Raw genomic sequence first — 12937 nt, forward strand, 5'->3', positions numbered from 1 at the left:
CAGCCTCTTTGGATCCTGCATGTTCGTCATTTCATGCACGTGCAGGTCTTAGATAAATTCCCCAAGTGGCATCGCTGAGTCCAAGGGTAGATGCATGTTTACACAGAGCATGTATACATTTTTTAGGCAGCCTAGTGCTGCCCTTGGAAAATTTTATTTCTGAAATAAACATCTAGGAGGTTAGCAACTCCTAGTTACATGTCAGTCTGTCTCTCAGAAGATACTGGCCTTTTCTTTCCAGGTTTAAATGGAAGTAAGCCCTCCATTTCCTTAGACTGACTCAGCAAAGTGTTTTTAATTAGGTTTGCTGTTGGGAAGTTCTTCCTGATGTCCATCCTCCATTGGGATGACCTCTGCACTCTTGTTAACATTGTGAAGGTTAGGGTTGTACGAAGCAGCTTTTCTACTCCCTCCTGTCAATATATACACATGCACAAGTATGTTGGCCACAATTTGCTTCCACTTGAATTTATCAAACTCCCTTCTGTTCTTAACCCCAGCCCCGTAAGTTTGAAGCTATTGATATATATATATATATATATATATATATAAATTGGAGGAAAATTGCTTTACAATGTTGTGTTGGTTTCTGCCATACAACAATGCGAATCAGCCATAATCATACATATATCACCTCCCTCTTGAGCCTCATGCCCACCCCTCATCCCACCCCTTACTTTAATCTCCTTCAGCAGTTGGGTGTACAGTTTTAACTCCCAGCCCCTGGCTGTTCCAAGGGGTCGCCTTCCCCTTTCCATCACCTCTTTTTCCTCTTGCTCTGCTGACCTGCCTTCTTTCCTGGTGGTTGGTGGTGGATCCAGCTGGGCTCAGCTTTCAGGGGGTGTTTGAACTCCATCCTGAGCTGGGAGGAAAGGGTGCCATTGTTGGCCGAGGGTGGTTCCAGCCCCAACTTTGACCTGTACTTTCACTGCTCCCCGGGGGACAAGAGCCCTTTTCCCATCTTCCTGGGCTGGGCCTGCCACTGACAACTCTGGTGAAAGATGGAATTTGGGCAGTCAGGATTGTTGGATGGTGGGGAATGCTCTGCTCTCCTCCCATGAGAGATGGATTTCAATCCAGATGGTGGGCTGCCATGGAAGAAATGTAAAGACAGTGGCGTGATCAAGCTTGAACTTTAAAAGTGTAGCGCATGGGTGGAGACAGAGACCAGTTTATAGAGTGTTGTGGTTAGCTTAGACCTTCAGATCTTTTTCACCAAGGCTCTAGTCAAAGAAGAATCCATCTACTGTGTCTGTTTTTCAGTTGGACTGCTATTCTTTGAGATAGAAAGTCTCTTTGGAAAGAAATAGGCTCCACAGAGGACATAGGGTCTATATGATAGACTCAGGGCATGGGGAGGTCTGTGTGTCCAGACATTGCTTCTCTGCCCTGGGAAAGTGATGAAACTGACCATCTCTCTTGTCTCTCCACAGACCATCACTGGCCTCCTGCAGGAGTTTGATGTTCAGGCAAGTAGAAGATGTGGCTTCCCTTCCCTTCCTCGCCTCTTCTGTCTTCTCCTTTCCCCTTTCTTCCATGGGTTAGATCCGTGTTCAGACGTTAGGGCTAAGGGGAGAGATGGAAGTGGCCTCAGCTGGTTCCCTGCACTCAGCTCCTTCTCCCCGGAGAGAAGTGCGTTTGAGTTCTGACCAAGGAAGCAGGAGCCAGTTAGCCTCTGTGAAAGCCGGACAGAGGTCCAACAGCCCCTTTGACCCTCCAGAGCTGGGCAGAGCTGGAAGGCATGTGCAGAGGAAATGGTGAGATGTTGGGTGGGCTTGGGACCCTGTTGATGCGCAGGCACAGGGGAAGCAAAGGTTTGATGTTCTTGGCTCCACCTGGGAAAGTGAAACCAGCTTCTCTGTGGTCTTCGAGCTCCCTGTCTGCTCCAGGTTGGCATGGGAGCAAGAGCGGGGTTGCCTCTGGAGGTTTGTCCAGGAACAAGCTTTCAGGAGAGGGGGTTGACCTCTCTTGGCTGAGGGGTGGGTCAGAACCTCAAGGACTGTAAGTCTTGGACTCCTTATTCCAAAGCTGCCTGGGTTCCTGCACTGCGCTAGGCCCTGGGGGCAGAGCTGGAAGCCTGAACACATCCAGGTCACGTGGGCTTCCTGGAGAAGGCAGGGCCTCGTACAGGCCGTGCGCAGGCTGGCATGCTCACCTGGCCCTCTGCTTGCCCATCACATGGGTACCCCGGCTTCCAGCCCATCCTGAGTCCTGCGACTCCATCATACCGTTCACCTCCTTCCTCCCCACAAAGAGCTCCCTGGTCCTCCTGAATCTTGTATTTCAATGATTGGCCCGCCATCCATCAGAGGCTGTGAATCTTGGCATTGTCTTTGGAAGGAAGGGGAAAGAGGGAGTGGGATTGGAAACAGTGGCTGGTGTGAAGTCAGGGAGGCGAGTGCAAAGAGCGCAGGTGAGGTGTGTGGGCCTCAGTGCGTTACGGGTCATGCTGGCTGTTCCTGCAGCGCACCCTGACCTCGGGCCCCGGGAACCCCTGGGGTATCCGAGGTGTTGGTTTCTGCTTGGCCGTTTGTCCTCTGAGGCTAACACCTCCCGCTGTGTTATGTTGCCTAGTTCAGAACGCACTGATTGCACTGTCATGTGCGCCAGGCCCTGGACACAGAGGCAGACGTGGCCCCTGAAGTCTGCAGGCACACCCCACTGAGCCCCAAGAGCATTAAACAGCCAGGTCACTGTCTTCATTCTCAAAGGTTAGGAAGCTGAGGCTCAGAGGTTAGGTGTGCCTGGTCCGTGGTTGCACGGCTAGCACTGTGCTGTTTGCAATTTGACCATGAAACCTGCTTCCCCAGCCTCCTGGTCTTGTCTGTGTCAGGGCTGTGAGCAGGAGGCTTGAGCAACGATCAGCAGCCACCATGTGCCATTTGCTTCAGAGGGGCACCGGCTTGGCTTGAAGGTGACTCTGTGAGCTAGCAGGGAAGCTCCCTGCCCGAGGGAGGGCCTTCCAGCCTGGGGCCCGCGAGCCTCCCCTGCTGTCAGCGGGTGTCCGGGGCAGGCCACAGGGTCAGCTTGGGCTGGGCCAGGTCGTTCCCACACTAGGTGTTTGTGGTTAAAAGCAGCTGAGTCGAGAGATACCCTCTCATCCTTCAGGAGCGTCTCCCTGACTCATCAGCCTGGGTTTACAGCATCGCTGCTGTCCCAGCCTCTCGGTACCTCCGCAGCGGATGCACCCAGACCAGGGCTGGCATCTCCCCATTTTATGAATGAAGGAACTGAGCCGCCCAGACAGTGAGACTTGCCACGGTCAGGCTGCAGCTGAGATGTCGTGGCATCCTGAACAAAAGCATCTTTTCCCCCACCCTTTTTGAGTCAGGTCAACCGGATTTAATTCTAGCTGACCTTTTCAAGGTGTGTGCCCTTGAGCAAGTTACTCAGAACTTCTGAACCAGTTACCTGCCGTCTGTAACGCAACAGTAAGAACGGATGCTTTTGAGTCCTAACTGTGTGCCAGGTACTGTTCTAAGCACCCTGCCCTTATTTAATCAAATATGTTGATTTACTCTTCATAAGAGCCCTGGTTGTGGCGGGGGGGTGGGGGCGGTTCTGCTATCGTCTTATTACAGATGAGCAGTGCCTCCAAGTCACGCAGCCAGGGAGGCCCCCAGATTTCATGTTCCCCTTTCTCCTGGGTGTAACTCAGACTCCAGTGACGTTCATGGCTGTGTTTACTGCTCAGGAAGCAGAGACCACGCTCTTGCAGGTTACAGGCATGGATGGATGTATGGACGTGACGGTTAGACTCTGGGGCCTGGAGGCCTCCTGAGCCACCAGCTCCCTCCAGCACAGGTCCCTGGGGAGTGGGAAGAAACATGATCAGAACTGCCAGGCACACTTTCTCCTCTGGGGTCACTGCAGGTGGGAACATCAGTGGGGTGGTCTTGGCTGAATCTGCAGCCCCTCTAGAGCTGGAAGCCGGGCCACCTGGTGGGCTGAGCCCACCTTTTGTGCAGAGGAACAGCGAGAGGGCCCTGGGATGGGTGGGGCTGCTCCCCAGGGTCTGAGACTTGAGCCAGGAGTGGAGGCTGTGAGTAACTCAGGCCCTGGGACAAAGGCTAGTCTTCCACCCCCACCATCACCCGCTGTGTCTAGTTCTTTTGTCCCACTGTGACTCAGACTATCAGCTCCCTCCCCTTCTAGGCCATCAGAGGGCGGGGTTGCCTGAACCCATCACTTCACGGGCTGCTTCAGCACCCAGTACACAGACCTTGGTCCTCAAGGAGCACACGGTCTCATGGGACATGCTGGTCATGCTCTTTACAGCACTGGTTTAAGAAGGGAATCAGGGCTGGGAAGTCACTTGCCTGAGGTCCCCCTGCAGTGACAAGAATGGGGCAGCAGACCCCGGGCCTTCTCTCTCCTGGCTTTGAGAGCCTCCTGTTCTGCATCACCTGATGAGGCTGCCTTAATGATGCTTCCTGTGAGCCAGGCCCTGTGCTAAGGGCTTCCCAGCCAGTATCTCACTCAACGCTTCAACAATAGCATAAGCAGAAGTGCCATTATCCCCATCACTCAGATGGGGAAACTGAGGCTGGAGGGTGGGGCCGGGCATCACTCCCAAATCTGTCTCAGCAGAGAGGGAGCTTGTGCTCTCACTGTGTGGTTTACAGGCCGAGGTCTCTGTCTGCCCCATCCCTGGGCCAGAGCTCCGTCCCCTGGTCTCTTTCTCAGGACTCTGGGCATGTGGGGGTGCTGGGGACAGTGGGAGGTGAATAGACTGTCTTCAGGCGTCCCAGGTCTAGCTCATGCAGACCCTCCTTCTACAGCGGGAGAAGCTGAAGGACAGAGAGAGGGGAATCGCTTGTGCAATGCTGTGCAGTGGGGGAGCTAACAGGTGACATCAGATCCTCGTCTGGCCATTTCCCACCATCATGAAAATAGGGTTGCAGGGCAGAAGGGCTGGAAAGACACAACAGCTATGCCAGCCATGGCCCTGGCTGTCTGGTGGGCTCTGAGGGCAGTTCGGCTGGAGCGGCAGTCCCAGGGGCCAGCTGATCGTTCAGGGCTGGCTGGGTGGGGCCTGGGGCAGGGAGGCAAACCTACTTTCTCTGTCACTGAAATGTCAGCTCTCGTCCCCAGCCCTGCCTTCCACAGGAAGCGGCTCTCAGGTCTGTGGTTTTGTCTTCCTGCAGCAGCCTTGTGATGTCTGTCTCCCCCAAGGTCAAGGCCACAGAGTCACCCAGACTCTGCGTATTTGAGAGCCAGGTTTGCCCTTTCCTGGCTGCCTGGCCCAGAGCAAGATGCTTCACCTTCCTCAGGCCTCAGTTTCCCCATCTGCCACATGGGGACCAAGACTCCAGCTAGTGCAGAGGGAACCTGGTGTGATGTTTCCCAGTCAGTGTTGGCCCAATAGCACACCCGGTTTTTCCAATTGTTTTTTTGTGTGTTGAAATACATATATAACCTAGGGTTTCTCCGATGGCATTGCTGCAAAGACTCCTCCTATAGTACAGGAGATGCAGGAGATGCGGGGTTGGGATGATCCCCTGGAGGAGGAAATGGTAACCCACTCCACTATTCTTGGGTTTCCCTGGTGGCTTAGCTGGTAAAGAATCTGCTTGCAATGCAGGAGACCTGGGTTTGATCCCTGGATCGGGAAGATCCCCTAGAGAAGGGAAAGGCTACCCACTCCAGTATTCTGGCCTGGAGAATTCCATGGACTGTATAGTCCTTGGGGTCTCAAAAAGCTGGACATGACTGAGCGACTTTCACTTTCTTTCCCTTTCCATTATCGTTTAGCTCAAGATATTGAATATAGTTCTCTGTGCTATATGGTAGGACCTTGTTGTTTATCCATTATACATGCAATCGTATACATCTACTAACCCCAAACTCCCAATCCATTGCTCTCCCCACCTCCTTCCCTTGGCAGCCTTCAGAGCTCTTTCCATCTTTTTTTCTTAAGTATTTATTTTTTTAAGATGCAGCAGATGTCGGTTCGATCCCTGGGTCGGGAAGATCCCCTGGAGGAGGAAGTGGCAGCCCACCCGGTATTCTTGCCCAGAAAATCCCATGGACTGGCTGTGCTGGGTCTTAGTTGCAGCATACAAATTCCTAGTTGTGGCATGGGATCTTGTTCCCTGATCAGGTATCAAACCCAGGCCCCCTATATTGGGAGCGTGGAGCGTGGAGGCTTAGCCCCTGAACCACCAGGAAAGTCCCCAGAACTCTTTCCATCTTGCAAAACTGTAACTCTGTCCCCATGAAATACTAATTCCTCATTCCCCTCCCTGCATCCTCTGACAGCCACCATCCTGCTTCCTGTTTCTAGGAGTTTAACTACTCTCAGTACCTCATTTAAGTGGCATCATGCAGTATTTGTCCTTTGTGATTAGCTTGTTTCACTTAATGTAACGTCCTCACGTTTCGTCCATGCTGTAGCCAGTGTCAGCACACCATCCCTTTCTAAGCCTGAGTACTACTGCTCTGTTATATGTCTAGGCTGCATTTTGCTTATCCTTTTATCCGCCAGTGGATGTCTGGGTTGCTTCCAGCCTTTGGGTGTCGTGATTAGTGCTGCTGTGAACACGGGTGTCCAGAGTCTGTTCATGACTCTTTCAGCCTTTTTGGGCACGTACCCAAAAGTGAAATTGTTGGGTCCACTGGTTATTGTTTTTGTTGTTCAGTTGCTAAGTTGTGTCCAACTCGTTGCAACCCCATGGACGGCAGCACACCAGGCTTCCCTGTCCTTCACTATCTCCTGGAGTTTGCTCAAGCTCAGATCCATTGAGTCAGTGATGTCATCCAATCATCTCATCCTCTGTCAACCCCTTCCCCTCCTTCCCTCAGTCTTTTTCCAGCATCAGGGTCTTTTACAATGAGTCAGCTCTTTGCATCAAATGGTCAAAATATTGGAGCTTCAGCTTCAGCGTCAGTCTTTCCAATGCCTATTTAGGGTTGATTTCCTTTAGGATGGACTGGTTTGATCTCTTTGCGGGCCATAGGTTTCTAAAATTTTGGTCATTGGAGGAACCTTGAATATGTAGTTTATCTGTTCCCTGTGAAGATAATTCGTCATTTTTGTGTCACTCGTGACCGTTCGCAGAGCTCTGTCATATGCTCCCGTCCCTGGCACAGGGTGGGTAGAGCGGAGAACAAGGGTGGGGACCCCACCCATCCGCACCCGTGGACCTGAGGGTGGCTAGGGCAGGGGTGGGGGGTGTTCTGCATCCTCTGGACATCAGCAGAGTGAGGACCTGAAGACCTGAAGACCACAGAGGATGAAAGCCTGGGCAAGGGGCCGGGGAGGCAGGATGAGGTTCATCAGCCTGGGCCGAGCCCTCCCACTGGATCCCAGAGCTCTCCTGGGAGCTGGAGGCATTTTTCCGACTGTGCTTGCCTTTGTCCCTTTCAGAAACGCCTGCTTTGTGCCTGGCGTCGTCTTTGGCGCTGGGGATACAGGGGTGAGTGTGACAGGCAGTGACCCTATTTCCAGGGAAGTCAGTTCTAAAGGAGTGTATTGCTCAGCACCGTTCTGAGTGAGCTCCCCGTTTGGTGTTCCTACTGCTCACAAGGAACCCTGTCTGCCTCTGACAGATGGACAGCCTGAGGGCAGAGAGGTTCAGTCACTTATCTGAGGTCACGGGGTGCAGGCGGGATAAGGCTGGGATTGCAGCCACTCCTTCTGAGTCCTTGGAAGCCGAGGTGGGTGGAGTGGGGCACCCGTGATCCATTGACCATGATGACAAATTGAACTACTGTCGGGGCTTGGAGGATGATGGCACAGGCTGCCGTGATGGGGTGAGGACTTCTGCTCTGGGGTCGGGAAAGGCTTTTGGAGCAGGTGACACTGGACTGAGACCTGAGGGAAACGTGGACTCCTGTGACAGAAGAGTAGGGACCGATCACCCGTGCAGAGGCGACAGCACATGCAGAGGGCCCCCTGGCTCGGATTCTGAGTCTTCTTCCTCTAAGTTGCTAATAAACTCCACTTACCAATTTGTTGTTTAGTTGCTCAGTCGTGTCCGACTCTTTGCAACCCCACGGACTGTAGCCCGCCAAGTCACTCTGTCCATGGGATTCTCCAGGCAAGAATGCTGGAGTGAGTTGCCATTTCCTTCTCCAGAGGATCTTCCCGACCCAGGGATTGAACCCGCGTCTCCTGCATTGGCAGGTAGATTCTTTACCACTGGGCCACCAGCGAAGCCCCCCTTACCAATGAACCACAATATTTGAGCTAAATCCAAATACCAACTGATATTTTGTCAAGGTTGCTTCCGAACAGATCTTTGGATAAAACTATATTCATTTGGATTTGGCTCCTGGATCCAGTTGACTCACAATGTTTATGAAGGTTTCCTGCAGATTTCCAGCAGTCTCTAAAACCGTGGGTGTGAGTCACTTCTGAAGGGCGTCCTTCAGAAGGCGCATCGCACTGTGAAGGCTGATGTTCTCTGGGTCCTGGTGGCTTACTGCTCGCAGTGCCAGGAGCAGAGACTGACAGCCTTGCTCAAGGGTAGCTGATGGGCGTCCCAGCCCAGGCACTTGCCTGCACACCCTGACCTCAGATTCACACGGGCGCTCCTGCCTGCGGTGGGCTTCAGCTTCTCTGATGAGCCAGGCCTCCCAGTCTCTTTCATTGAATCTTTTGGGACTTGCACCCTCATGCCTGCCTGACAGATGAGGAACCTGAGGCATTCCCATGGCCAGGAGCTGTGAAGGGGCCACATTGAACCCAACTCTGACCCAGATTGACTCTGTCAACCAGGACACATACTGCAAGACTAACCCCTGGAATGGCCAATCTATGTTTTATGGACTAGGTTCCAGTTCACCTTTGCAATTTTTTATCAGAAAAGATCTGGCCAGGTAGCTAATCCAAACAGTGCTCCTGTGGGTTTATGTTTAAACCCTGGATGGGGACCTGATGTAAGGACTGGAGCATCGATGTGTCTTAACGGCAGTCCACTTTTATATGTTCATTTTCTTGGTCCTTAGGGCTCATGGAATGGGGTCCCTTCTGGGCAGTTCTTGGGGGTTGAGTTGAAGGAGGCTGATCTTCTTCACTGTGAGTGTCCCAAAGTAGCCAGTGTTATTTTTCAAGGAATATTTGGTGCTTCAGCATTTTAGCTAAATGGGGGCAGGCTCGTTTCCTTTCCCAAAGTGGTCAAGAACTTTGTGTGTGTGTGTGTGTATGACTCAAAATGCACACAGTTAGCCCAGAGGTCCTCAGTGAGAAATAGCCTCACGGCTGCTGTCTCAGGAGACGGCTTAGCCTCCAGCGCAGATGGCATCTGAGCCTTATCTCATCCTGGCTGATGTCACCTTAAATGGGCAGTTTGTTCTGGCCTGGGTGCTGTTTTAGGGCTGGTCGATGGGTGCCCAGCCAGGCATGTGATGTTCTGCCAGCAGTTCTTGCGACCCTGCTCTGTCCTCACTTGGAGGGGCTTCGGAGCCCTCAGAGCTTGGAGCTGGGTGGGCTGCTGGCCCGGGGTGCTGGGGCTGCAGGAAGGAAGTGGTTTGATCTGGCGCTGCAGAGAAGGTTCTGGCATCAGCCTAGGCAGTAGTGTTTGCAAATTTGATGAGTGGGGAAAGTGGAAGTATTTTGAGTTCTGGTTTATTTTCTTTGGCTAGAATTCTAGAATCCGGGACTATCAGAGCTGGCAAATGCTTAATGATGCAGCCCTACCCCTTCTGCTGAAGGTGGGGAGGCTTTGTGGAAAGCCCCTGAGGCGGGTATTGGTGTGTCCGCCCATTGTCTCAGGGCTTTCTTGCTAAGGTGGGAAGTGACCCTTCCTTTGCAGGTAAGAGACCAGTTCGGAGATGTTAAGAAAGTGGTCGGAGGGTATTACTGAGATAGTCCTAAAGGTGGTCCATCTGTCTATTTGGGCACTGTAAGAGCTGATGTCTCGAGCACTAGCTATATGTCATACACTGTGCTGACCTCTTTTCCTGCATCATCTCACTTAACCCTAAAACAAATTGTTGGCATCCTCATTGAAGGGACAAGGTCAGAGAGGGTGTAAGGGATTTGCCCAGGGCCATACAATGATGAGCTAGACAGCAAAGCTTGACTCAGTCCCTGGAGCTGGTGGGGGCGGGAGATCTCAGCTCACTGCTGGCAGCTCCCCCCGCCCCGGGGCTGGGTCACTTCCTTTGGCCCCTCTTGGTGGATTTGCTCTTTGTAATTCCTTCCACCTGGATCTTTAGTTATTTGGATGGTTTGATTTGATGTGGTTTCCATGGGAATCTGTGTTTCTGTGCTCACCAGGGATCTCTGGGCAATGAGCTGATGTTACCCACAGAGCCTGTGGATGGAGGAGATGGAAGGGGCTGGGCAGGAGGGGTGGCAGGCTGGAGGGTCTCCTGAGGCTCCCAGTCTGGTGGAGCTGGGCCTGCAGAGGGGGGAATGTCTGATTCCCGCCTGTAGGGGCGTTGATTTCCACCACCACCCCCCCCCCCCAACTCTTGGAAGCAGATCAACTCACAGGCAAAATGGAAACAGTGACCTTTTACAAATGTCTTTCTTTGCACACAATTGCTTCTTGTTTTCCTGCCCCCTGACTGGAGGTGGGCAGAACTCAGAGGCTTGGAAATCCTCAACCCACCGTTTCCCATCCCTGCCCGCCCCCAGCCTCACTTCCGAGGAAGCCGCTGAGACTGAGCGTGACAGATGGCAGTGGCACGCATCTGGGTCAGCGCCAAGTGAGGCTTAACCTCTCTGCCCTCCTCCCGGGTTTCCTGGGAACGCTGTCCTGATGGAGGGGTCGGGAGCACCTCGCCCTCCAGCAGTCCCGTGGTGGGGCTCCGATCAGCTCACCAGGTCTGTCCAGCCCAGCCCAGGCCATCAGACTGACCTCTTGTATACACCCATCTCCTGGTCCTGAGGAATAAACAGGTGTCCTGGACAGAGCGGGTGCGGGTCAGCTCTGCCTCTGCTAGCCCGGTGTCTTCAGCCCATCACCTGACCTCCTCGGGGCTCAGTCTTCTAATCTGTAACAACGGGGGCAGAAAGAGGTGTTATGACTGTCACACTCTGTCACTGCTTCAGACTCAGCATGCATGCCTCCTTTCTTTTTTAAAAAAAAAGTATTAGAGTCTTTTTTTTTTTTTAGTGACTATATAAGCTTTTTGTTTTTTTTTTTTTTATGTTTCTAACTTCTGCATATTGGGGAGTGTAGGAGAGCAACAGGAAATCAGTTTTTAAAAATCTGCTGTGATACTCTTACTGAACACAGGTTCAGCACCCTGTGTTTGGCTGTTTGCCATTCAAAAGCCAATCCTTGAGAGATAAGGGGTGGTTAAAAAGAAAAGGTTGCTTTATTCAGGAAACCAGCAATCTGGAGAGAAGGCAGACTAATGTCCAAGACCAAACTCCAAGGATTCTGTTTAATTATAAAAGTTTTTGAAAGGAGATGTATTAGAATCTTCTTTTTGTCTTATGTATGATTTGGTTGGCTGGCATCACCGACTGCATGGACATGAGTTTGAGTAAGCTCCAGGAGTTGGTGATGGACAGGGAAGCCTGGCATGCTGCTGTCCATGGGATGTTGCAAAGAGTCGGACACGACTGAGCAACTGAACTAAACTGATCATTTCTTTTTGGTTGCACTAGGTCTTCATTGCTACATGCAGGCTTTCTCTAATTGAGGCAAGCAGGGGCTACCCTTCCTTGTAGGTGTCTGTAGTTTTGGCTCGTGGGCTTCTCTGTCCCGTAGCATGTAGGATCCTCCAGGACTAGGTCAAACGCTCGTCCTGTGCTTTGGCAGGCAGATTCTTATCCACTGGACCCTCAGGGAAGTCCCTCGGGCCTCCTTGCCTCCCTCTGCTCCATGGATGGCCCTCCTTCCCCTCTTCCTCTTTCTGTAATTCAAGAGAGGCTGTCCTCCTTGGCAGCCCCCACTGAATTCCCAGGCTGTCACCCTTTCATCCACTGCAGATCATTTCCTGATGTAACTTCTTGACTGTTTCTCGATGTGATGACAACATTGAAGAAAGTTGAGAAATGGAGGGACCATGGCCTCTGTGAGATCTCCTTCTCTTTTAGATGTCCCAGTGGGCCAGAGATCAGGACTTAGAGGCCCAGGGGTCTGTTGGGAATCATCAGTCAGTGACTGGCAGCTGCGTACCTTTGGGTGCTACGCTTCAGCCCCTGGGACTGGCTTTGTCCTCTGTGAAACAGCTGTCCTTGGAGCACAGGGTTCAGACCCGGCTTTTCAGAACCTTCCCAGGAGCGGATGGTGTCCTTCTGTGCAAATACAATTTTGTTCCTTCCACAACGCACCGCTCCCCGTCAGTCTTCGTAACTCACGTGCTCCTTTCCCAGTGGGCAGGGCGAGATCAGTGGCTCAGCCAGGCCCACCCTTCCCCACTGTGCGCCCAGGCAGGGGACCGGGAAGATGGGGGGAGAGTACCTTATTTCACAAAAAGATGATGGTGGGGCCAGCCCTTGGCATTTTATCCTGAGCCTCTGTTCTCATGATCTGGCTTGCTTGCCTCAACAAGCCGTGACTTAATGCTGTATCTTATGAGCCCCCAACCAGCTTTCTTTGCCTGTTGTCCCAAGGGTGCCCTCCATCCGCAGGCCATGCCTTGACCGAGGCTTGCTAGGCTGAGGGGAGGGGCAGCCCAGCGCACCAGCTGACTTAGAGCCTGGGTGAGTATGTCATCCTCTTAAAGTCCAGAGCGCTCAGCATCTCCCCAGGGCCTGCTGAGCAGGCAGATTATGGGGGGAGGTGGTGGCAGCAGATCTCAGAGCTCTCCTGGATCATCTAGCCAGTTGATTTAAACCCTGGGAGCTGGTCTTTGTAGCTCGACAGTAATTGTCTCTGGGGAGGCAACTGAAACAGCCGGCCTGCAGGGAGACATTGCAATTTCCAGTCCCTACCACGGTTTTAGTCTTAGGAGCATCTCCATAAGCAGATGGGTTTGTTATTGACTTCAGTTTATGGCTGATGGAAGGAGTTCTCAGAGAAGTCTGGTA

The 12937-nt window shown here is 52.5% G+C and overlaps 1 protein-coding gene across 1 annotated transcript in view; it reads left to right on the plus strand.

Annotated features, from left to right (window-relative positions):
• The window catches only part of NDRG1 (N-myc downstream regulated 1), a 56312-nt gene that overhangs the window by 14900 nt on the left and 28475 nt on the right, over positions 1-12937 (plus strand). Inside the window, exon 3 of the mRNA XM_020910748.2 lies at positions 1434-1469. Coding sequence (XP_020766407.1) covers positions 1434-1469 — 36 coding nt within the window. The remainder of the gene's footprint in view (positions 1-1433; positions 1470-12937) is intronic.

The sequence above is a fragment of the Odocoileus virginianus genome, chromosome 15, assembly GCF_023699985.2.
Source record: "Odocoileus virginianus isolate 20LAN1187 ecotype Illinois chromosome 15, Ovbor_1.2, whole genome shotgun sequence".
Lineage (NCBI taxonomy): Eukaryota > Metazoa > Chordata > Mammalia > Artiodactyla > Cervidae > Odocoileus > Odocoileus virginianus.